Source organism: Bufo gargarizans, chromosome 1 (genome assembly GCF_014858855.1).
Source record: "Bufo gargarizans isolate SCDJY-AF-19 chromosome 1, ASM1485885v1, whole genome shotgun sequence".
Lineage (NCBI taxonomy): Eukaryota > Metazoa > Chordata > Amphibia > Anura > Bufonidae > Bufo > Bufo gargarizans.
The window spans coordinates 534285103-534306820 of NC_058080.1; the positions used below are offsets into that span (position 1 = coordinate 534285103).

The window sequence follows — 21718 nt, forward strand, 5'->3', positions numbered from 1 at the left end:
TACATACATTACTTATCCTGTACTGATCCTGAGTTACATCCTGTATTATATTCCAGAGCTGCACTCACTATTCTGCTGGTGCAGTCACTGTGTACATACATTACATTACTCATCCTGTACTGATCCTGAGTTACATCCTGTATTATACTCCAGAGCTGCACTCACTATTCTGCTGGTGCAGTCACCGTGTACATACATTACTTATCCTGTACTGATCCTCAGTTACATCCTGTATTATACTCCAGAGCTGCACTCACTATTCTGCTGGTGCAGTCACTGTGTACATACATTACTTTTCCTGTACTGATCCTGAGTTACATCCTGTATTATACTCCAGAGCTGCACTCACTATTCTGCACTGTTTATGATGAGCCTGTTCTCCAGATTCCAGGGTCTGGATGGTTAATAATTTGCTATCTACAATATTATAATCTTTTATTATATAACATGAACTTAGTCCAGAGTGCGGAAGGCGGCAGATGCTCACAGATATCCTGCGGGGCCCGGGCACTGATATGGTAGGATGGTATTTTTACTTGTATTCCAGGTTGATATAATGCGGTATGTAGAGTGCATACAGTGCGGTGCAGAGAAATGGTACAACATAGAGCCATAAGAATAGAGAGAGAGAGAGATTATTATACAGAGGGGCCCGGGTCTAGTGTGGAGACCGGAGATTATTATACAGAGGGTCCCGTTACTAGTGTGGAGACCGGAGATTATTATACAGAGGGCCCGGGTCTAGGGTGGGGACCGGAGATTATTATACAGAGGGGCCCGGGTCTAGGGTGGGGACCGGAGATTATTATACAGAGGGGCCCGGGTCTAGGGTGGGGACCAGAGATTATTATACAGAGGGGCCCAGGTCTAGGGTGGGGACCAGAGATTATTATACAGAGGGGCCCGGGTCTAGGGTGGGGACCAGAGATTATTATACATAGGGGCCCGGGTCTAGTGTGGAGACCGGAGATTATTATACAGAGGGGCCCGGGGCTAGAGTGGGGACCAGAGATTATTATACAGAGGGGCCCGGGTCTAGGGTGGGGACCGGAGATTATTATACAGAGGGGCCCGGGTCTAGGGTGGGGACCGGAGATTATTATACAGAGGGTCCCGTTACTAGTGTGGAGACCGGAGATTATTATACAGAGGGCCCGGGTCTAGGGTGGGGACCGGAGATTATTATACAGAGGGGCCCGGGTCTAGGGTGGGGACCGGAGATTATTATACAGAGGGGCCCGGGTCTAGGGTGGGGACCAGAGATTATTATACAGAGGGGCCCAGGTCTAGGGTGGGGACCAGAGATTATTATACAGAGGGGCCCGGGTCTAGGGTGGGGACCAGAGATTATTATACATAGGGGCCCGGGTCTAGTGTGGAGACCGGAGATTATTATACAGAGGGGCCCGGGGCTAGAGTGGGGACCAGAGATTATTATACAGAGGGGCCCGGGTCTAGGGTGGGGACCGGAGATTATTATACAGAGGGGCCCGGGTCTAGGGTGGGGACCGGAGATTATTATACAGAGGGGCCCGGGTCTAGGGTGGGGACCGGAGATTATTATACAGAGGGGCCCGGGTCTAGGGTGGGGACCAGAGATTATTATACAGAGGGGCCCGGGTCTAGGGTGGGGACCAGAGATTATTATACAGAGGGGCCCGGGGCTAGAGTGGGGACCAGAGATTATTATACAGAGGGGCCCGGGTCTAGGGTGGGGACCTGAGGTTATTATACAGAGGGGCCCGGGTCTAGGGTGGGGACCGGAGATTATTATACAGAGGTGCCCGAGTCTTGGGCGGGGACCTGAGGTTATTATACAGAGGGGCCCGAGTCTAGGGCGGGAACCTGAGGTTATTATACAGAGGGGCCCAAGTCTAGGTCGGGGACCTGAGGTTATTATCCAGAGGGGCCCGGGCCTGTACACTGTATGGTGGAGGTTCTTGTGTTTCTGGTGGAGCGGTTTGTGAAATGCGTTGGACATTGCAGATCAGGTTTGTACATAGGACTCCAGTCTTCACTGCACTGTCTAAATGGTGACACTCTCTCACTATATATGGGGTCAATCACTGGCTGTCACTATATACGGGGGCACTTACTGGCTGTCACTATATACGGGGGCACTCACTGGCTGTCACTATATACGGGGGCACTAACTGGCTGTCACTATATACGGGGAAACTCACTGGCTGTCACTATATACGGGGATACTCACTGGCTGTCACTATATACGGGGGCACTCACTGGCTGTCACTATATACGGGGACACTCACTGGCTGTCACTATATACGGGGGCACTCACTGGCTGTCACTATATACGGGGAGGCTCACTGGCTGTCACTATATACTGGGGCACTCACTGGCTGTCACTATATACGGGGACACTCACTGGCTGTCACTATATACGGGGGCACTCACTGGCTGTCACTATATACGGGGACACTCACTGGCTGTCACTATATACGGGGGCACTCACTGGCTGTCACTATATACGGGGACACTCACTGGCTGTCACTATATACGGGGGCACTCACTGGCTGTCACTATATACGGGGGCACTCACTGGCTGTCACTATATACGGGGAGGCTCACTGGCTGTCACTAACTACTGGGGCACTCACTGGCTGTCACTATATACTGTAGCACTCACTAGCTGTCACTATATACGGGGAGACTCACTGGCTGTCACTATATACGGGGGCACTCACTGGCTGTCACTATATACGGGGGCACTCACTGGCTGTCACTATATACGGGGAGACTCACTGGCTGTCACTATATACGGGGGCACTCACTGGCTGTCACTATATACGGGGAGGCTCACTGGCTGTCACTATATACTGGGGCACTCACTGGCTGTCACTATATACGGGGAGACTCACTGGCTGTCACTATATACGGGGAGACTCACTGGCTGTCACTATATACAGGGGCACTCACTGGCTGTCACTATATACGGGGGCACTCACTGGCTGTCACTATATACGGGGGCACTCACTGGCTGTCACTATATACGGGGGCACCCACTGGCTGTCACTATATACGGGGAGGCTCAGTGGCTGTCACTATATACTGGGGCACTCACTGGCTGTCACTATATACGGGGAGACTCACTGGCTGTCACTTGATACGGGGGCACTCACTGGCTGTCACTTGATACGGGGGCACTCATTGGCTGTCACTATATATGGGGGCACTCACTGGCTGTCACTATATACGGGGACACTAACTGGCTGTCACTATATACGGGGGCACTCACTGGCTGTCAATATATACGGGGCACTCACTGGCTGTCACTATATATGGGGGCACTCACTGGCTGTCACTATATACGGGGGCACTCACTGGCTGTCACTATATACAGGGGCACTCACTGGCTGTCACTATATACGGGGACACTCACTGGCTGTCACTATATACGGGAGCACTCACTGGCTGTCCCTATATACACTCACTGGCTGTCACTATATACACTCACTGGCTGTCACTATATACGGGAGCACTCACTGGCTGTCCCTATATACACTCACTGGCTGTCACTATATACACTCACTGGCTGTCACTATATACTGGGGCACTCACTGGCTGTCACTATATACTGGGGCACTCACTGGCTGTCACTATATACGGGGAGACTCACTGGCTGTCACTATATACGGGGGCACTCACTGGCTGTCACTATATACGGGGAGGCTCACTGGCTGTCACTATATACGGGGGCACTCACTGGCTGTCACTATATACGGGGAGGCTCACTGGCTGTCACTATATACTGGGGCACTCACTGGCTGTCACTATATACGGGGAGACTCACTGGCTGTCACTATATACGGGGGCACTCACTGGCTGTCACTATATACGGGGGCACTCACTGGCTGTCACTATATACGGGGGCACCCACTGGCTGTCACTATATACGGGGAGGCTCAGTGGCTGTCACTATATACTGGGGCACTCACTGGCTGTCACTATATACGGGGAGACTCACTGGCTGTCACTTGTGACGGGGGCACTCACTGGCTGTCACTTGATACGGGGGCACTCATTGGCTGTCACTATATATGGGGGCACTCACTGGCTGTCACTATATACGGGGACACTCACTGGCTGTCACTATATACGGGGGCACTCACTGGCTGTCACTATATACGGGGGCACTCACTGGCTGTCACTATATACTGGGGCACTCACTGACTGTCACTATATACTGGGGCACTCACTGGCTGTCACTATATACTGGGGCACTCACTGGCTGTCACTATATACTGGGGCACTCACTGGCTGTCACTATATACGGGGGCACTCACTGGCTCCCACTATATACGGGGGCACTTACTGGCTCCCACTATATACGGGGGCACTCACTGGCTGTCACTATATACGGGGGCACTCACTGGCTGTCACTATATACGGGGACACTCACTGGCTGTCACTATATACGGGGGCACTCACTGGCTCCCACTATATACGGGGGCACTTACTGGCTCCCACTATATACGGGGGCACTTACTGGCTCCCACTATATACGGGGGCACTCACTGGCTGTCACTATATACGGGGGCACTCACTGGCTGTCACTATATACGGGGACACTCACTGGCTGTCACTATATACGGGGGCACTCACTGGCTGTCACTATATATGGGGACACTCACTGGCTGTCACTATATACGGGGGCACTCACTGGCTGTCACTATATACGGGGGCACTCACTGGCTGTCACTATATACGGGGGCACTCACTGGCTTTCCCTACAGTGCCTCGAAAAAGTATTCACACCCCGTGAACTTTTCCACATTTTTTCACGTTACACCCAGAAACCTGAATGTGATTTATTGGGATTTTATGTGATCGACCGACACAAAGTCCAAGTCTGGGTGAGAAGAAGAAGATAGAAGGTTCTCAAAATGTGTAATAAATAGAACACCTGGACAGTGTGTCCTGCATTAGTATTCACCCCCCTGAGACAGTACTTTGTAGGCCCATCTCTCGCTGCAGTTACAGGTCTGTCTCCACCAGCTTTACACATTTAGAGGATGACACTTTTGCCCGTTCTTCTTGGCAGAAGAGCTTGCGCTCAGTCAGATTGGATGGAGAGCGTCTGTGAACAGCAATTTCCAAGTCTTGCCCCAGATTCTCAATGGGATTAAGGTCTGGACTGTGACTGGGCCGTTCTAACACATGAATGTGCTTTGATCTAAACCCTTCCATTGCAGCTCTGGCTGGATGTTGAGGGTTGTTGTCCTGCTGGAAGGTGAACTTTGCCCCAGTCTCAAGTCTTTTGCAGCCTCTCCCAGGTTTTCCTCCAGGATTGTCCTGTATTTAGCTCCATCCATCTGCCCATCACTTCTGACCGGCTTCCCTGTCCCTTCTGAAGACAACCCTCCCCCCAGCATGGTGCTGCCACCTCCGTGTCTCACGGTGTGGATGGGACGTTCAGGGTGATGTGCGGGGTTAGGTCTCTGCTGCACATAAGGTTTTGCATTTAGGCCAAAAAGTTCTCCTTTGGTCTCCTCTGACCAGAGCACCGTCTTCCACATGTTGCTGTGTCCTCTACATGGCTTGTGGCAAACTACAGATGGGACTTCTTATGGCCGCTTTCAGAAATGTATCTAGTAAAAGTAGTAGTGGCTTCACTTGGTGAGTGGATATGTATAGGTGCCCACTCCGCAACCCACCCCAGGTTGTAGCAAGAAGATGTTGTGTATAGATGGAGGGCAGACAAAATATCTGGGGCAATGTGGACTGAAGAATAAATATTATTAATATATATAAAACCTCTTTATACATAGATACAAAGTCAGCAATCCATACCATAAGGGATACTCATCAGAACCAGAGTCCTAGATACTTCCATAGTTGGTCAATGTCAGATAATTGCACTTGGTTCTAAGTGAACAGATCGTTCATAGGAAGCAGCGTATCTGTAAGAAAATGTCCTGCTCAGCAGATCCACACCTCCTCAACATCTCACATAAAAGCCCCTGCTTTCCTCACAATCCGTGGTTCACTTTACACCCAAACTTGCTATAATGCGGACACATACACACGGGAATCTTCTGTGTACATTACCGGTCCGGTGGGTGTTGTGGCTGCGCAATTGGAGTTTCACTGCGAGACTGAGGAGTCAGCGTCGGATCTTTCAGCGTGGAGTCACGTTCTACTCTCACTACGTGGCATCCCACGTGTGTTAAAGTGAATCACCTGACTCGGTCCATCAGCTGTGTGATGATACTAGTACTAGTAGTCTCTGAAAAAGCTGGTGCCGGAGGAGAAGAAGACGGCCAAAAAGTAACTTGTAAACGATGAATCCTTATTGTATAGCTCTGATAAAGTGGCTCCTTGTTGGTCCTTGCTGTGAACACAACGCGTTTCGGAACAACACTGTTCCTTCTTCAGTGGTCAACAGCAAATGACTGATTGCATTTCAGCTGTGTCTGAATCAAAACCTGGGTCAGATCTGAATCTTCCAATATATGACTCATAATAGACCCTATGTATCAAATGTGGTCAGGGGGATTGGGCGGACGCGGGCCCGTGATGGGGTAGACGGAGGTGTCTTTTATATGTCCGTCTCCCCCTCCCAGCCCTGCCTCCGCCCTTCCAAGAGGACTCAACGCAGAATTGGAGTTATTTGGTTTCTTGTAGGATTGGGCGGACGCGGACCCGTGATGGGGTAGACGGGGGTGACTTTTATATGTCCGTCTCCTCCTCCGAGCCCTGCCTCCGCCCGGACCGCGACAAGCCAAAACCTCCAGATCGTGGACTTTCTGAACATTATGGTCAATTCCACTAATTTAGTTATCATTATTTTATATTATGTATGATATATATATTTATATATTTTTATCTTATAAAATGCTTTTGGAAAACATATATATATATACAGTATATCCAAATATGTTGAATTCTTCTTTTACACATGATTTTAGAAAAACCACATGTGTTTTTTACTAACAGATGCGTTTTTATTTTTTTATTTAAACATATTAATAGTATATAAACGTTTGGATGTAATTTTATTTCATGTTTTTAATGCAGAGTCTTGGTACTGACCACATTTGATACATAGGGTCTATTATGAGTCATATATTGGAGGATTCAGATCCGACCCAGGTTTTGATTCAGACACAGCTGAAATACAATCAATTGGGGAGACACCCTATAAAAAGACCTCCAGATCAGTCATTTGCTGTTGACCACTGAAGAAGGAACAGTGTTGTTCCGAAACGCGTTGTGTACACAGCAAGGACCAACAAGGAGCCACTTTATCAGAGCTATAACAGCTATAAGGATTCATCGTTTACAAGTTACTTTTTGGCCGTCTTCTTCTCCTCCGGCAGCAGCTTTTTCAGAGACTACTAGTACTAGTATCATCACACAGCTGATGGACTGAGTCAGGTGATTCACTTTAACACACGTGGGACGCCACGTAGTGAGAGTAGAACGTGACTCCACGCTGAAAGATCCGATGCAACCTCAACACCCACGCTGCTTCCTATGAACGATCTGTTCACTTAGAACCAAGTGCAATTATCTGACATTGACCAACTATGGAAGTATCTAGGACTCTGGTTCTGATATGTATCCCTTATGGTATGGATTGCTGACTTTGTATCTATGTATAAAGAGGTTTTATATATATTAATAAATATTTATTCTTCAGTCCACATTGCCCCAGATATTGTCTGCCCTCCATCTATACACAACAATGTAATCTTCTTGCTATCAGAAATGGCTTTCTTCTTGCTACTCTTCCATTAAGTCCAGATTTGAGGAGTCCACGACTAGTTGTCCTGTGGACAGATTCTCCCACCTGAGCTGTGGATCTCTGCAGCTCCTCCAGAGTGACCATGGGCCTCTTGGCTGCTTCTCTAATCACTGCTCAGTTTAGGTGGACGGCCATGTCTTGGTAGGTTTGCAGTTGTGCTATACTACTTCCGTTTTCAGATGATGGATTGAACAGTGCTCCAAGTGATGTTCAAAATTTGGGATTTTTTTTTATAACCTAACCCTGATTTACACTTCTCCACAACTTTATCCCTGACCTGTCTGGTGTGTTCCTTGGTTTTCCTGATGCTGTTTGATCACTAATGTTCTCTTACAAACATCTGAGGCCTTCACAGGACAGCAGTTATACTGAGAAGACATTACACATGGGTGGACTCAATTTACTAACGAGGTGACTGCTGAAGGTGATTGGTCACTGGATTTTATTTAGGGGGTCAGAGTACAGGGGGCTGAATACAAATGCACGCCACACTGTACAGATTTCTATTTATTACACATTTTGAATACCATGTATCATTTTCTTCTCACACAGACTTGGACTTTGTGTCGGTCGATCACATAAAATCCCAATAAAATACATTTAGGTTTGTGGGTGTAACGTGAAAAATGTGGAAAAATTCAAGGGGTGTGAATACTTTTTCAAGGCACTGTATATATGGACTCACTCTCTGACACTTTACTTCAGGACACTCTCTTGAACAATCAGTGGATTCCCATCATCTGCTTATAGGTAACCATTTTATGGGGCTCACCCCCCAGGTTAATCTGTACGAGGACTCTTCTCAGCACCGGAGAGTGATGTAACATGGTATCACAGCCCAGAAGCATGGCGTGTGTGTGTGTGTGTGTGTGGGTGGGCGGGCGTGGGCGTCCCAGTAGTGGTGCCACCACTGATCAATGCACCTACCACAGAAGAGTCGGAAAATGCCTCAGATGTGTTAAAAATAGCACCATGTCTTAACGTACGTGATGGGCGTATGTGGCGCGGACATGTGCGGGGGAGACCACCGTGTCATTGTGATGCAGTCTCTACAGTTTGGGTCTCATTCTACTAATCTTGTGCCCGTCTTTACCCTTGGGGCCAAACTTAATGGAACAATCCAGTGCCGACCGTCCTGGGCAGACTGACCCGAGCTGATGCGTCTATAGCACCAGAATAACTGCCTGAGCACATGGCACATGTTGGGCGGAGTCCATGGTCAGCGCAGGGATCAGACCACCAGCTTCCTCACTCAAGCTCACATCAGTGCAGGCAGAGCCTCTGCTGAGAGACACAGTGCTGGTGTGAGCCGGGAGATGCTGTGGATTCCTGCATGTGGCCAGCTAGAAGTGGAGGTGAGTGGAACTTGGCATGAAGATGCCCCACCTTAGGACCTGGATAAGATGGAGCTGGGCACCTCAGAGGCTGAGAACTTTCACATTGTGATCCAGCTTCTTGCCTCGGGTGAGACCAGTACATAATCCAGTGTAACATTGTGTCCACCTGATACTGGGAAGGACTGAGCCCCTGACATGATCCTAAATCCGAATACTCTCTGCAGTGTGTGCTGACAACCACTAGAGGTCACTATTACAGAATCATTCCTGGTTGTCACCCAGCTGTGCTCACACCCTGCAGGTCATTGCTATGTGATGCTACTTACCTGTCCTGGACCCACCTGCCCCGCTCACCACTCATTCTGGAGACGCCTTCTACTTAAATTAGGTTTACATGGCAACCAGATGCTCCACTGGGACATCAAACCATCAGATTGTTGGTTCTGTCACTATTACCACTCTGCTACATTGGACACCACCCTACCTCTGCTATATTGGACCTTATCACTGTTAGCACTTTAATTCATTGAACTTGCTGCTATTACTGCTCTGCTACATCCAATCCAGCTACATTGACCATCCACTGCTACCTCTCAGCTACACCAAGTGTGTCGGTTCATGGCTGCACATTGTGCAACACCACCTAACGCTCTACTACACAAGTGTGTCCGAGCCTGCTTCAGCACAGCACATCCACAGCTCTGCATTGTGCAGCACTACCTCAACTCTACTACACCAAGTGTGTCCGAGCCTGCTTCATCACTGAACACCCACAGCTCTGCATTGTGCAGAACTACCTCAACTCTACTACACCAATTGTGTCCGAGCCTGCTTCATCACTGAACACCCACAGCTCTGCATTGTGCAGCACTACCTCAACTTTACTACAACAGATTTGTCCGACTCTGCTTCATCACTGAACATCCACAGCACTGATGTATGCAGCACTAACTCAGCTCTGCTATACCAAGTGTGTTGAACTCTCTATCATTGCAGGTGCACAGCACCTTTCAGTCACATCTCAGCTCTGCTACATCTACAGTCCAGCTGTATCCCTGCCACTGCTGCATCGGCACCCCATGTCAGCTCACCCGCCACCGTGATTGAGGGGCGTCAGCCTTGTGGCCCCTGCAGGAGTGGCTGCTTCACCAGGACACCCGGGTGGTGGGACTTTGGCGCGTGTCGGGAGGTCCCTCTGCCAGGACTATTGGCGGACTGTGGACTCGGGTGACTAAGGGTTAATGCTGCAGATTACTTCCAGGCAAGCAGAGTCCCCGCCTGCAGTCCATGCACAGAGGAAGAGGAAGAGCCTCACTGACTAGTACAACTCCCAGGGTACGTACTACTTCTAGGAGGATACAGGACAGGGACCCCCCTATAGACAGACCCCCAGACCTCAAGGCTTACAGCCGAGCCCACAAGGGGTTAACTATCAGCCTGAGAAGGAGCTGCACAGAGGAGCAATGGTTAACCATCGAGTGACTGCTATAGTCTTCATTGTGCAGTAGTCAGTACCGCCCAGCAGGGGGCAGTAAAGGCAGGACCAGAAATCTCCCATGATTCTGGAACAGTAAACTCAGGAGCTGGTTCTTTACTGTAAAAGCTGAGAATCTGTGGAGCAGTCACCTCAGGAGCTGGTTCTCTACTGTAAGAGCTGTGAATCTGTGGCATAGTCATCTCAAGAGCTGGTTCTCTACTGTAAGAGCTGTGAGTCTGTGGAGCAGTCACCTCAGGAGCTGGTTCTTTACTGTAAGAGCTGTGAGTCTGTGGAGCAGTCACCTCAGGAGCTGGTTCTCTACTGTAAGAGCTGTGAGTCTGTGGAGCAGTCACCTCAGGAGCTGGTTCTTTACTGTAAGAGCTGTGAGTCTGTGGCATAGTCATCTCAAGAGCTGGTTCTCTACTGTAAGAGCTGTGAGTCTGTGGCATAGTCATCTCAAGAGCTGGTTCTTTACTGTAAGAGCTGTGAGTCTGTGGCATAGTCATCTCAAGAGCTGGTTCTTTACTGTAAGAGCTGTAAGTCTGTGGAATAGTCAACCCAGGAGCTGGTTCTTTACTGTAAGAGCTGTGAGTCTGTGGAATAGTCATCTCAGGAGCTGGGTCTTTACTGTAAGAGCTGTGAGTCTGTGGAATAGTCACCTCAGGAACTGATTCTTTACAGTAAGAGCTGTGAGTCTGTGGAGCAGTCATCTCAGGAGCTGGTTCTTTACTGTAAGAGCTGTGTGTCTGTGGAGTAGTCACCTTAGGAGCTAATTCTTTACTGTAAGAGCTGTGAATCTGTAGAATAGTCACCTCAGGAGCTAATTCTTTACTGTAAGAGCTGTGAATCTGTAGAATAGTCACCTCAGGAGCTAATTCTTTACTGTAAGAGCTGTAAGTCTGTGGAACAGTCACCTCAGGAACTGGTTCTTTACTGTAAGAGCTGTGAGTCTGTGGAATAGTCACCTCAGGAGCTGGTTCTTTACTGTAAGAGCTGTGTATCTGTGGAATAGCCAGCTCAGGAGCTTCTTTTTACTATAAGAGCTGTGTATCTGTAGAATTGTCACCTCCGGAGCTGGTTCTTTACTGTAAGAGCTGTGAGTCTGTGGAATAGTCACCTCAGGAGCTGGTTCTTTACTGTAAGAGCTGTGAGTCTGTGAAATAGTCAACTTAGGAACTGGTTCTTTACTGTAAGAGCTGTGAGTCTGTGAAATAGTCACCTTTGAAGCTGGTTCTTTACTGTAAGAGCTGTGAGTCTGTGGAATAGTCAACTCCGGAGCTGGTTCTTTACTGTAAGAGCGGTGTGTCTTTGGCATAGTCAACTCAGGAGCTGGTTCTTTACTGTAAGAGCTGTGTATCTGTGGAATAGCCAGCTCAGGAGCTTGTTCTTTACTGTAAGAGCTGTGTATCTGTGGAATTGTCACCTCGGGAGCTGGTTCTTTACTGTAAGAGCTGTGAGTCTGTGAAATAGTCAACTTAGGAACTGGTTCTTTACCGTAAGAGCTTTGAGTCTGTGAAATAGTCACCTTTGGAGCTGGTTCTTTACTGTAAGAGCTGTGAGTGTGTGGAGCAGTCACCTCCGGAGCTGGTTCTTTACTGTAAGAGCTGTGAGTCTATGGAATAGTCAACTCAGGAGCTGGTTATTTACTGTAAGAGCTGTGATTCTGTGGAATAGTCAACTCAGGAGCTGGTTATTTACTGTAAGAGCTGTGATTCTGTTGAATAGTCACCTCAGGAGCTGGTTCTTTACTGTAAGAGCTGTGAGTCTGTGGAACAGTCACCTCAGGAGCTGGTTCTTTACTGTAAGAGCTGTATGTCTGTGAAATAGTCACCTTTAGGAGTTGGTTCTTTACTGTAAGAGCTGTGTATCTGTGGAATAGCCAGCTCAGGAGCTGGTTATTTACTGTAAGAGCTGTGATTCTGTTGAATAGTCAACTCAGGAGCTGGTTCTTTACTGTAAGAGCTGTGAATCTGTTGAATAGTGACCTCAGGAACTAGTTCTTTACTGTAAGAGCTTTGAGTCTGTGGAGCAGTCACCTCAGGAGCTGGTTATTTACTGTAAGAGCTGTGTGTCTGTGGAATAGTCACCTTTAGGAGCTGGTTCTTTACTGTAAGAGCTGTGTATCTGTGGAATAGCCAGCTCAGGAGCTTGTTCTTTACTGTAAGAGCTGTGTATCTGTGGAATTGTCACCTCCGGCGCCAGTTCTTTACTGTAAGAGCTGTGAGTCTGTGAAATAGTCACCTCAGGAGCTGGTTCTTTACTGTAAGAGCTGTGAGTCTGTGGAATAGTCAACTCAGGAGCTGGTTATTTACTGTAAGAGCTGTGATTCTGTGGAATAGTCAACTCAGGAGCTGGTTCTTTACTGTAAGAGCTGTGTGTCTTTGGCATAGTCAACTCAGGAGCTGGTTCTTTACTGTAAGAGCTGTGTATCTGTGGAATTGTCACCTCCGGCGCCAGTTCTTTACTGTAAGAGCTGTGAGTCTGTGAAATAGTCACCTCAGGAGCTGGTTCTTTACTGTAAGAGCTGTGAGTCTGTGGAACAGTCACCTCAGGAACTGGTTCTTTACTGTAAGAGCTGTGAGTCTGTGGAGCAGTCACCTCAGGAGCTGGTTCTTTACGGTAAGAGCTGTATGTCTGTGGAATAGTCACCTTTAGGAGTTGGTTCTTTACTGTAAGAGCTGTGTATCTGTGGAATAGCCAGCTCAGGAGCTGGTTCTTTACTGTAAGAGCTGTGTATCTGTGGAATTGTCACCTCCGGAGCTGGTTCTTTACTGTAAGAGCTGTGAGTCTGTGAAATAGTCACCTCAGGAGCTGGTTTCTTTACTGTAAGAGCTGTGTATCTGTGGAATAGCCAGCTCAGGAGCTTGTTCTTTACTGTAAGAGCTGTGTATCTGTGGAATTGTCACCTCCGGAGCTGGTTCTTTACTGTAAGAGCTGTGAGTCTGTGGAATAGTCACCTCAGGAGCTGGTTCTTTACTGTAAGAGCTGTGAGTCTGTGAAATAGTCAACTTAGGAACTGGTTCTTTACCGTAAGAGCTGTGAGTCTGTGAAATAGTCACCTTTGGAGCTGGTTCTTTACTGTAAGAGCAGTGAGTGTGTGGAGCAGTCACCTCCGGAGCTGGTTCTTTACTGTAAGAGCTGTGAGTCTATGGAATAGTCAACTCAGTAGCTGGTTATTTACTGTAAGAGCTGTGATTCTGTGGAATAGTCAACTCAGGAGCTGGTTATTTACTGTAAGAGCTGTGATTCTGTTGAATAGTCAACTCAGGAGCTGGTTCTTTACTGTAAGAGCTGTAAGTCTGTGGCATGGTCACCTCAGGAACTGGTTCTTTACTGTAAGAGCTGTGAGTCTTTGGCATAGTCAACTCAGCAGCTGGTTCTTTACTGTAAGAGCTGTGAGTCTGTGGCATGGTCACCTCAGGAACTGGTTCTTTACTGTAAGAGCTGTGAGTCTGTTGAATAGTGACCTCAGGAACTAGTTCTTTACTGTAAGAGCTTTGAGTCTGTGGAGCAGTCACCTCAGGAGCTGGTTATTTACTGTAAGAGCTGTGTGTCTGTGGAATAGTCACCTTTAGGAGCTGGTTCTTTACTGTAAGAGCTGTGTATCTGTGGAATAGCCAGCTCAGGAGCTTGTTCTTTACTGTAAGAGCTGTGTATCTGTGGAATTGTCACCTCCGGCGCCAGTTCTTTACTGTAAGAGCTGTGAGTCTGTGAAATAGTCACCTCAGGAGCTGGTTCTTTACTGTAAGAGCTGTGAGTCTGTGTTATAGCCAGCTCAGGAGCTTGATCTTTACTGTAAGAGCTGTGTATCTGTGGAATTGTGACCTCCGGAGCCAGTTCTTTACTGTAAGAGCTGTGTGTCTGTGAAATAGTCACCTCAGGAGCTGGTTCTTTACTGTAAGAGCTGTGTATCTGTGGAATAGCCAGCTCAGGAGCTTGTTCTTTACTGTAAGAGCTGTGTATCTGTGGAATAGCCAGCTCAGGAGCTGGTTCTTTACTGTAAGAGCTGTAAGTTTATGGAATAGTCAACTCAGGAGCTGGTTCTTTACTGTAAGAGCTGTGAGTGTGTGGAGCAGTCACCTCCGGAGCTGGTTCATTCCTGTAAGAGCTGTGAGTCTTTTGCATAGGCATCTCAGGAGCTGGTTCTTTACTGTAAGAGCTGTGAGTGTGTGGAATGGTCACCTCAGGAACTGGTTCTTTACTGGGTATCCATGAAATAGTTATCTCAGGAGTTGAATCTTTACTGTCAGAGCTCTTAATATGAGCAGCTGTTTTTTTTATTTTCCAAATAGGTGTGAATCTGTGAAAAAGTCAGGAGCTGTTTTTTATTACTTTGGCTTTTGTACTTAGTAGGTGAAATATTAATCTCCTGCCATATTCTTGTGAATAATTAGCTACGTATTGTCACCAGTCTGCATTTTATCGAGGAGGTTCAGCAGTGTTCATACCCCTCACGCTGTGGACAGCGCCCCCCCAATCAGCAAAGAACCAACGATCATTGTGACTTCGGGAACATTGGAAAGAAAGCAGCGGTCTGTGGAATAGTCACCTTTAGGAGCTGGTTCTTTACTGTAAGAGCTGTGTATCTGTGGAATTGTCACCTCAGGAGCTGGTTCTTTACTGTAAGAGCTGTGAGTCTGTGAAATAGTCACCTCAGGAGCTGGTTCTTTACTGTAAGAGCTGTGTATCTGTGGAATTGTCACCTCAGGAGCTGGTTCTTTACTGTAAGAGCTGTGAGTCTGTGAAATAGTCAACTCAGGAGCTGGTTCTTTACTGTAAGAGCTGTGAGTCTATGGAATAGTCAACTCAGGAGCTGGTTCTTTACTGTAAGAGCTGTGAGTCTATGGAATAGTCAACTCAGGAGCTGGTTATTTACTGTAAGAGCTGTGATTCTGTTGAATAGTCAACTCAGGAGCTGGTTATTTACTGTAAGAGCTGTGATTCTGTTGAATAGTCAACTCAGGAGCTGGTTCTTTACTGTAAGAGCTGTGAGTCTGTGGCATGGTCACCTCTGGAACTGGTTCTTTACTGTAAGAGCTGTGAGTCTGTTGAATAGTGACCTCAGGAACTAGTTCTTTACTGTAAGAGCTTTGAGTCTGTGGAGCAGTCACCTCAGGAGCTGGTTATTTACTGTAAGAGCTGTGAGTCTGTGGAATAGTCACCTTTAGGAGCTGGTTCTTTACTGTAAGAGCTGTGTATCTGTGGAATAGCCAGCTCAGGAGCTTGTTCTTTACTGTAAGAGCTGTGTATCTGTGGAATTGTCACCTCCGGCGCCAGTTCTTTACTGTAAAAGCTGTGAGTCTGTGAAATAGTCACCTCAGGAGCTGGTTCTTTACTGTAAGAGCTGTGAGTCTGTGGAACAGTCACCTCAGGAACTGGTTCTTTACTGTAAGAGCTGTGAGTCTGTGGAGCAGTCACCTCAGGAGCAGGTTCTTTACTGTAAGAGCTGTATGTCTGTGGAATAGTCACCTTTAGGAGTTGGTTCTTTACTGTAAGAGCTGTGTATCTGTGGAATAGCCAGCTCAGGAGCTTGTTCTTTACTGTAAGAGCTGTGTATCTGTGGAATTGTCACCTCCGGAGCTGGTTCTTTACTGTAAGAGCTGTGAGTCTGTGAAATAGTCACCTCTGGAGCTGGTTCTTTACTGTAAGAGCTATGAGTCTGTGGAATAGTCACCTTTAGGAGCTGGTTCTTTACTGTAAGAGCTGTGTATCTGTGGAATAGCCAGCTCAGGAGCTTGTTCTTTACTGTAAGAGCTGTGTATCTGTGGAATTGTCAGAATTGTGACCTCCGGAGCCAGTTCTTTACTGTAAGAGCTGTGAGTCTGTGGAACAGTCACCTCAGGAACTGGTTCTTTACTGTAAGAGCTGTGAGTCTGTGGAGCAGTCACCTCAGGAGCAGGTTCTTTACTGTAAGAGCTGTATGTCTGTGGAATAGTCACCTTTAGGAGCTGGTTCTTTACTGTAAGAGCTGTGAGTCTGTGGAATAGTCACCTTTAGGAGTTGGTTCTTTACTGTAAGAGCTGTGTATCTGTGGAATAGCCAGCTCAGGAGCTTGTTCTTTACTGTAAGAGCTGTGAGTCTGTGGAATAGCCAGCTCAGGAGCTTGTTCTTTACTGTAAGAGCTGTGTATCTGTGGAATTGTGACCTCCGGAGCCAGTTCTTTACTGTAAGAGCTGTGAGTCTGTGGCATAGTCACCTCAGGAGCTGGTTCTTTACTGTAAGAGCTGTGTGTCTGTGGAACAGTCACCTCAGGAGCTGGTTCTTTACTGTAAGAGCTGTAAGTCTGTGGAGCAGTCATCTCAGGAGCTGGTTCTTTACTGTAAGAGCTGTGAGTCTGTGGCATAGTCAACTCAGCAGCTGGTTCTTTACTGTAAGAGCTGTGTGTCTGTGAAATAGTCACCTCAGGAGCTGGTTCTTTACTGTAAGAGCTGTGTATCTGTGGAATAGCCAGCTCAGGAGCTTGTTCTTTACTGTAAGAGCTGTGTATCTGTGGAATAGCCAGCTCAGGAGCTGGTTCTTTACTGTAAGAGCTGTAAGTTTATGGAATAGTCAACTCAGGAGCTGGTTCTTTACTGTAAGAGCTGTGAGTGTGTGGAGCAGTCACCTCCGGAGCTGGTTCATTCCTGTAAGAGCTGTGAGTCTTTTGCATAGGCATCTCAGGAGCTGGTTCTTTACTGTAAGAGCTGTGAGTGTGTGGAATGGTCACCTCAGGAACTGGTTCTTTACTGGGTATCCATGAAATAGTTATCTCAGGAGTTGAATCTTTACTGTCAGAGCTCTTAATATGAGCAGCTGTTTTTTTTATTTTCCAAATAGGTGTGAATCTGTGAAAAAGTCAGGAGCTGTTTTTTATTACTTTGGCTTTTGTACTTAGTAGGTGAAATATTAATCTCCTGCCATATTCTTGTGAATAATTAGCTACGTATTGTCACCAGTCTGCATTTTATCGAGGAGGTTCAGCAGTGTTCATACCCCTCACGCTGTGGACAGCGCCCCCCCAATCAGCAAAGAACCAACGATCATTGTGACTTCGGGAACATTGGAAAGAAAGCAGCGGTCTGTGGAATAGTCACCTTTAGGAGCTGGTTCTTTACTGTAAGAGCTGTGTATCTGTGGAATTGTCACCTCAGGAGCTGGTTCTTTACTGTAAGAGCTGTGAGTCTGTGAAATAGTCACCTCAGGAGCTGGTTCTTTACTGTAAGAGCTGTGTATCTGTGGAATTGTCACCTCAGGAGCTGGTTCTTTACTGTAAGAGCTGTGAGTCTGTGAAATAGTCAACTCAGGAGCTGGTTCTTTACTGTAAGAGCTGTGAGTCTATGGAATAGTCAACTCAGGAGCTGGTTCTTTACTGTAAGAGCTGTGAGTCTATGGAATAGTCAACTCAGGAGCTGGTTATTTACTGTAAGAGCTGTGATTCTGTTGAATAGTCAACTCAGGAGCTGGTTATTTACTGTAAGAGCTGTGATTCTGTTGAATAGTCAACTCAGGAGCTGGTTCTTTACTGTAAGAGCTGTGAGTCTGTGGCATGGTCACCTCTGGAACTGGTTCTTTACTGTAAGAGCTGTGAGTCTGTTGAATAGTGACCTCAGGAACTAGTTCTTTACTGTAAGAGCTTTGAGTCTGTGGAGCAGTCACCTCAGGAGCTGGTTATTTACTGTAAGAGCTGTGAGTCTGTGGAATAGTCACCTTTAGGAGCTGGTTCTTTACTGTAAGAGCTGTGTATCTGTGGAATAGCCAGCTCAGGAGCTTGTTCTTTACTGTAAGAGCTGTGTATCTGTGGAATTGTCACCTCCGGCGCCAGTTCTTTACTGTAAAAGCTGTGAGTCTGTGAAATAGTCACCTCAGGAGCTGGTTCTTTACTGTAAGAGCTGTGAGTCTGTGGAACAGTCACCTCAGGAACTGGTTCTTTACTGTAAGAGCTGTGAGTCTGTGGAGCAGTCACCTCAGGAGCAGGTTCTTTACTGTAAGAGCTGTATGTCTGTGGAATAGTCACCTTTAGGAGTTGGTTCTTTACTGTAAGAGCTGTGTATCTGTGGAATAGCCAGCTCAGGAGCTTGTTCTTTACTGTAAGAGCTGTGTATCTGTGGAATTGTCACCTCCGGAGCTGGTTCTTTACTGTAAGAGCTGTGAGTCTGTGAAATAGTCACCTCTGGAGCTGGTTCTTTACTGTAAGAGCTATGAGTCTGTGGAATAGTCACCTTTAGGAGCTGGTTCTTTACTGTAAGAGCTGTGTATCTGTGGAATAGCCAGCTCAGGAGCTTGTTCTTTACTGTAAGAGCTGTGTATCTGTGGAATTGTCAGAATTGTGACCTCCGGAGCCAGTTCTTTACTGTAAGAGCTGTGAGTCTGTGGAACAGTCACCTCAGGAACTGGTTCTTTACTGTAAGAGCTGTGAGTCTGTGGAGCAGTCACCTCAGGAGCAGGTTCTTTACTGTAAGAGCTGTATGTCTGTGGAATAGTCACCTTTAGGAGCTGGTTCTTTACTGTAAGAGCTGTGAGTCTGTGGAATAGTCACCTTTAGGAGTTGGTTCTTTACTGTAAGAGCTGTGTATCTGTGGAATAGCCAGCTCAGGAGCTTGTTCTTTACTGTAAGAGCTGTGAGTCTGTGGAATAGCCAGCTCAGGAGCTTGTTCTTTACTGTAAGAGCTGTGTATCTGTGGAATTGTGACCTCCGGAGCCAGTTCTTTACTGTAAGAGCTGTGAGTCTGTGGCATAGTCACCTCAGGAGCTGGTTCTTTACTGTAAGAGCTGTGTGTCTGTGGAACAGTCACCTCAGGAGCTGGTTCTTTACTGTAAGAGCTGTAAGTCTGTGGAGCAGTCATCTCAGGAGCTGGTTCTTTACTGTAAGAGCTGTAAGTTTATGGAATAGTCAACTCAGGAGCTGGTTCTTTACTGTAAGAGCTGTGAGTGTGTGGAGCAGTCACCTCCGGAGCTGGTTCATTCCTGTAAGAGCTGTGAGTCTTTTGCATAGGCATCTCAGGAGCTGGTTCTTTACTGTAAGAGCTGTGAGTGTGTGGAATGGTCACCTCAGGAACTGGTTCTTTACTGGGTATCCATGAAATAGTTATCTCAGGAGTTGAATCTTTACTGTCAGAGCTCTTAATATGAGCAGCTGTTTTTTTTATTTTCCAAATAGGTGTGAATCTGTGAAAAAGTCAGGAGCTGTTTTTTATTACTTTGGCTTTTGTACTTAGTAGGTGAAATATTAATCTCCTGCCATATTCTTGTGAATAATTAGCTACGTATTGTCACCAGTCTGCATTTTATCGAGGAGGTTCAGCAGTGTTCATACCCCTCACGCTGTGGACAGCGCCCCCCCAATCAGCAAAGAACCAACGATCATTGTGACTTTGGGAACATTGGAAAGAAAGCAGCGGTGCTAATCTGGGCTGGTGTCCTCACAGGTAATGGCTTAGACTAGATACACTTGTAACAGACCCTCAGCTGTGAAGAATATGAGGTCAGGATGGGTTCTGGATAGACACAAGCCATTGAGACATCTACTACGGAATGTTTCTGGCGAAGCTTTACCCACATAGACCTGAACCTTCCCGTTAACGATGCATTTCCTTTGCTTGGTTACACTTTCCTCTTTCTTGCAGAGACATGTCTGACTACGTTCTCCGACTCTATAAGGACTCCGACTGCGATGTGGCGAGGGACATGTTTGCCCAGGGACTTGTAGAGCACGCCAACATAGCTTTTCGCCATGCAATGTGCCAGCCACAATTCTGGCTTCCGGTATTGGTTGTGTTAACCCTTCCTGCGCTAAACCTTGTGTCAGTTACTATGTCCGTCCTTCTGGTTACCACAGCCGTGGTGGCGTTATGGTTCTGTTCCCGAAACATGTACACGTCCTACATAGATTACGTCCTCTCTGACGACATGTTGGACATTAATAAATATTACCTGCAGCGGGACGGTTACTGCTTCTGGGTGGCAGAGTCCACGGGGGGTGAGGTCATAGGGACGGTGGCTGCTCTCCCTTCTTCTGACCCCGGAGGAGAAAAACATCTGGAACTAAAACGACTCTCGGTGGCCAAACATCACCGAGGCAAAGGGATCGGCAAAGTGCTATGCAGGACGCTCATTGACTTTGCCCGGAAGAGAGGCTGCGAGGCCGTGGTCCTGAGCACCACGTTACCACAGAGGAACGCCACCATAATGTACGAGAAGCTCGGCTTCAGGCAGACGCACAGCTTTCACCCTCAAGGTGTCCTCGGTAGATTCCTTGACTTCAGGTTCCTTGTCTATCAATATGACATCCCAGCATAATGGTGGTCCAGGAGTAGGAAGCCCCCGGTCTGTATTCTCTGCCTCACATTGGTCGGTTCCTCTGTCACCTCAGCCTGTATCTCATGATTGATATTATGTTAATAAAATGATGTCAACTGATGGGTGTCCTTGGAGGGTTTCATAGAATTCTTCATCCAGGAATATTTGTCCCATTGTGTAGATGTCATGAGGATGGCACTGAAGCCAGAGTACACTGAATATGGTGACCCTGAGGTCTCCTTAATATTCTTGGTACCCTGGAATCCAGTGATATCCATAATGTCCCTGGTGGTACAGTGGTATCTATAATGTCTCTGGTGGTACAGTGGTATCTATAATGCCCCTGGTGGTACAGTGGTATCTAAAATGTCCCTGGTGGTTCTGTGGTATCTAAAATGTCCCTGGTGGTTCAGTGGTATCTATAATGTCCCTGGTGGTTCTGTGGTATCTAAAATGTCCCTGGTGGTTCAGTGGTAACTATAATGTCCCTGGTGGTTCAGTGCTATCTATAATGTCCCTGGTGGTTCAGTGGTATCTATAATGTCCCTGGTGGTTCAGTTGTATCTATAATTCCCCTGGTGTTACAATGGTATCTATAATGTCCCTGGTGTTACAATGGTATCTATAATGTCCCTGGTGTTACAATGGTATCTATAATGTCGGTGGTGGTGCAGTGTAGTGTTAAACGAGCATGCTCGGCCGAATACCGGTTCGGCTTGGGCATTGCTATGCTCGGCACATGGCGATACTCGGCCGAGAACCGCATGTGCTCGAGTGCCATTCTCAAGTCTCCTCGCCGCACATCTCTTGGCTGCTATGCAGCCAATAAACGTGTAGGTAAGTACTGCCCTCACTGTAATG

At 47.3% G+C, this 21718-nt stretch overlaps 2 protein-coding genes across 4 annotated transcripts in view; both read left to right on the plus strand.

Moving 5' to 3' along the window:
• Positions 1 to 490: 490 nt before the first annotated feature.
• Positions 491 to 21718, plus strand: part of LOC122934015 (probable N-acetyltransferase CML1) — a 49270-nt gene continuing 28042 nt past the window's right edge. Inside the window, exon 1 of one of the 2 annotated variants that reach the window (XM_044289143.1) lies at positions 491 to 518. In XM_044289143.1, coding sequence (XP_044145078.1) covers positions 516 to 518 — 3 coding nt within the window. In that variant the 5' untranslated portion in view covers positions 491 to 515. Of the gene's footprint in view, positions 519 to 19611; positions 19987 to 21718 lie in introns of those variants that run through there. The other variant, XM_044289153.1, reaches the window with a different exon arrangement.
• Positions 10395 to 20950, plus strand: LOC122934025 (N-acetyltransferase 8-like). Of its 2 annotated transcripts, none has more exons than XR_006388624.1 (2): positions 10395 to 10440; positions 14994 to 15116. XR_006388624.1 is itself a non-coding variant. In XM_044289165.1 (2 exons), exon 2 carries the CDS (start codon positions 20189 to 20191, stop codon positions 20855 to 20857), a length of 669 nt encoding a protein of 222 aa, XP_044145100.1. In that variant the 5' UTR covers positions 10395 to 10440; positions 20185 to 20188; the 3' UTR covers positions 20858 to 20950. The 2 variants fall into 2 exon arrangements, 1 of the variants encoding a protein (XP_044145100.1); XM_044289165.1 differs by lacking the exon at positions 14994 to 15116 and adding an exon at positions 20185 to 20950.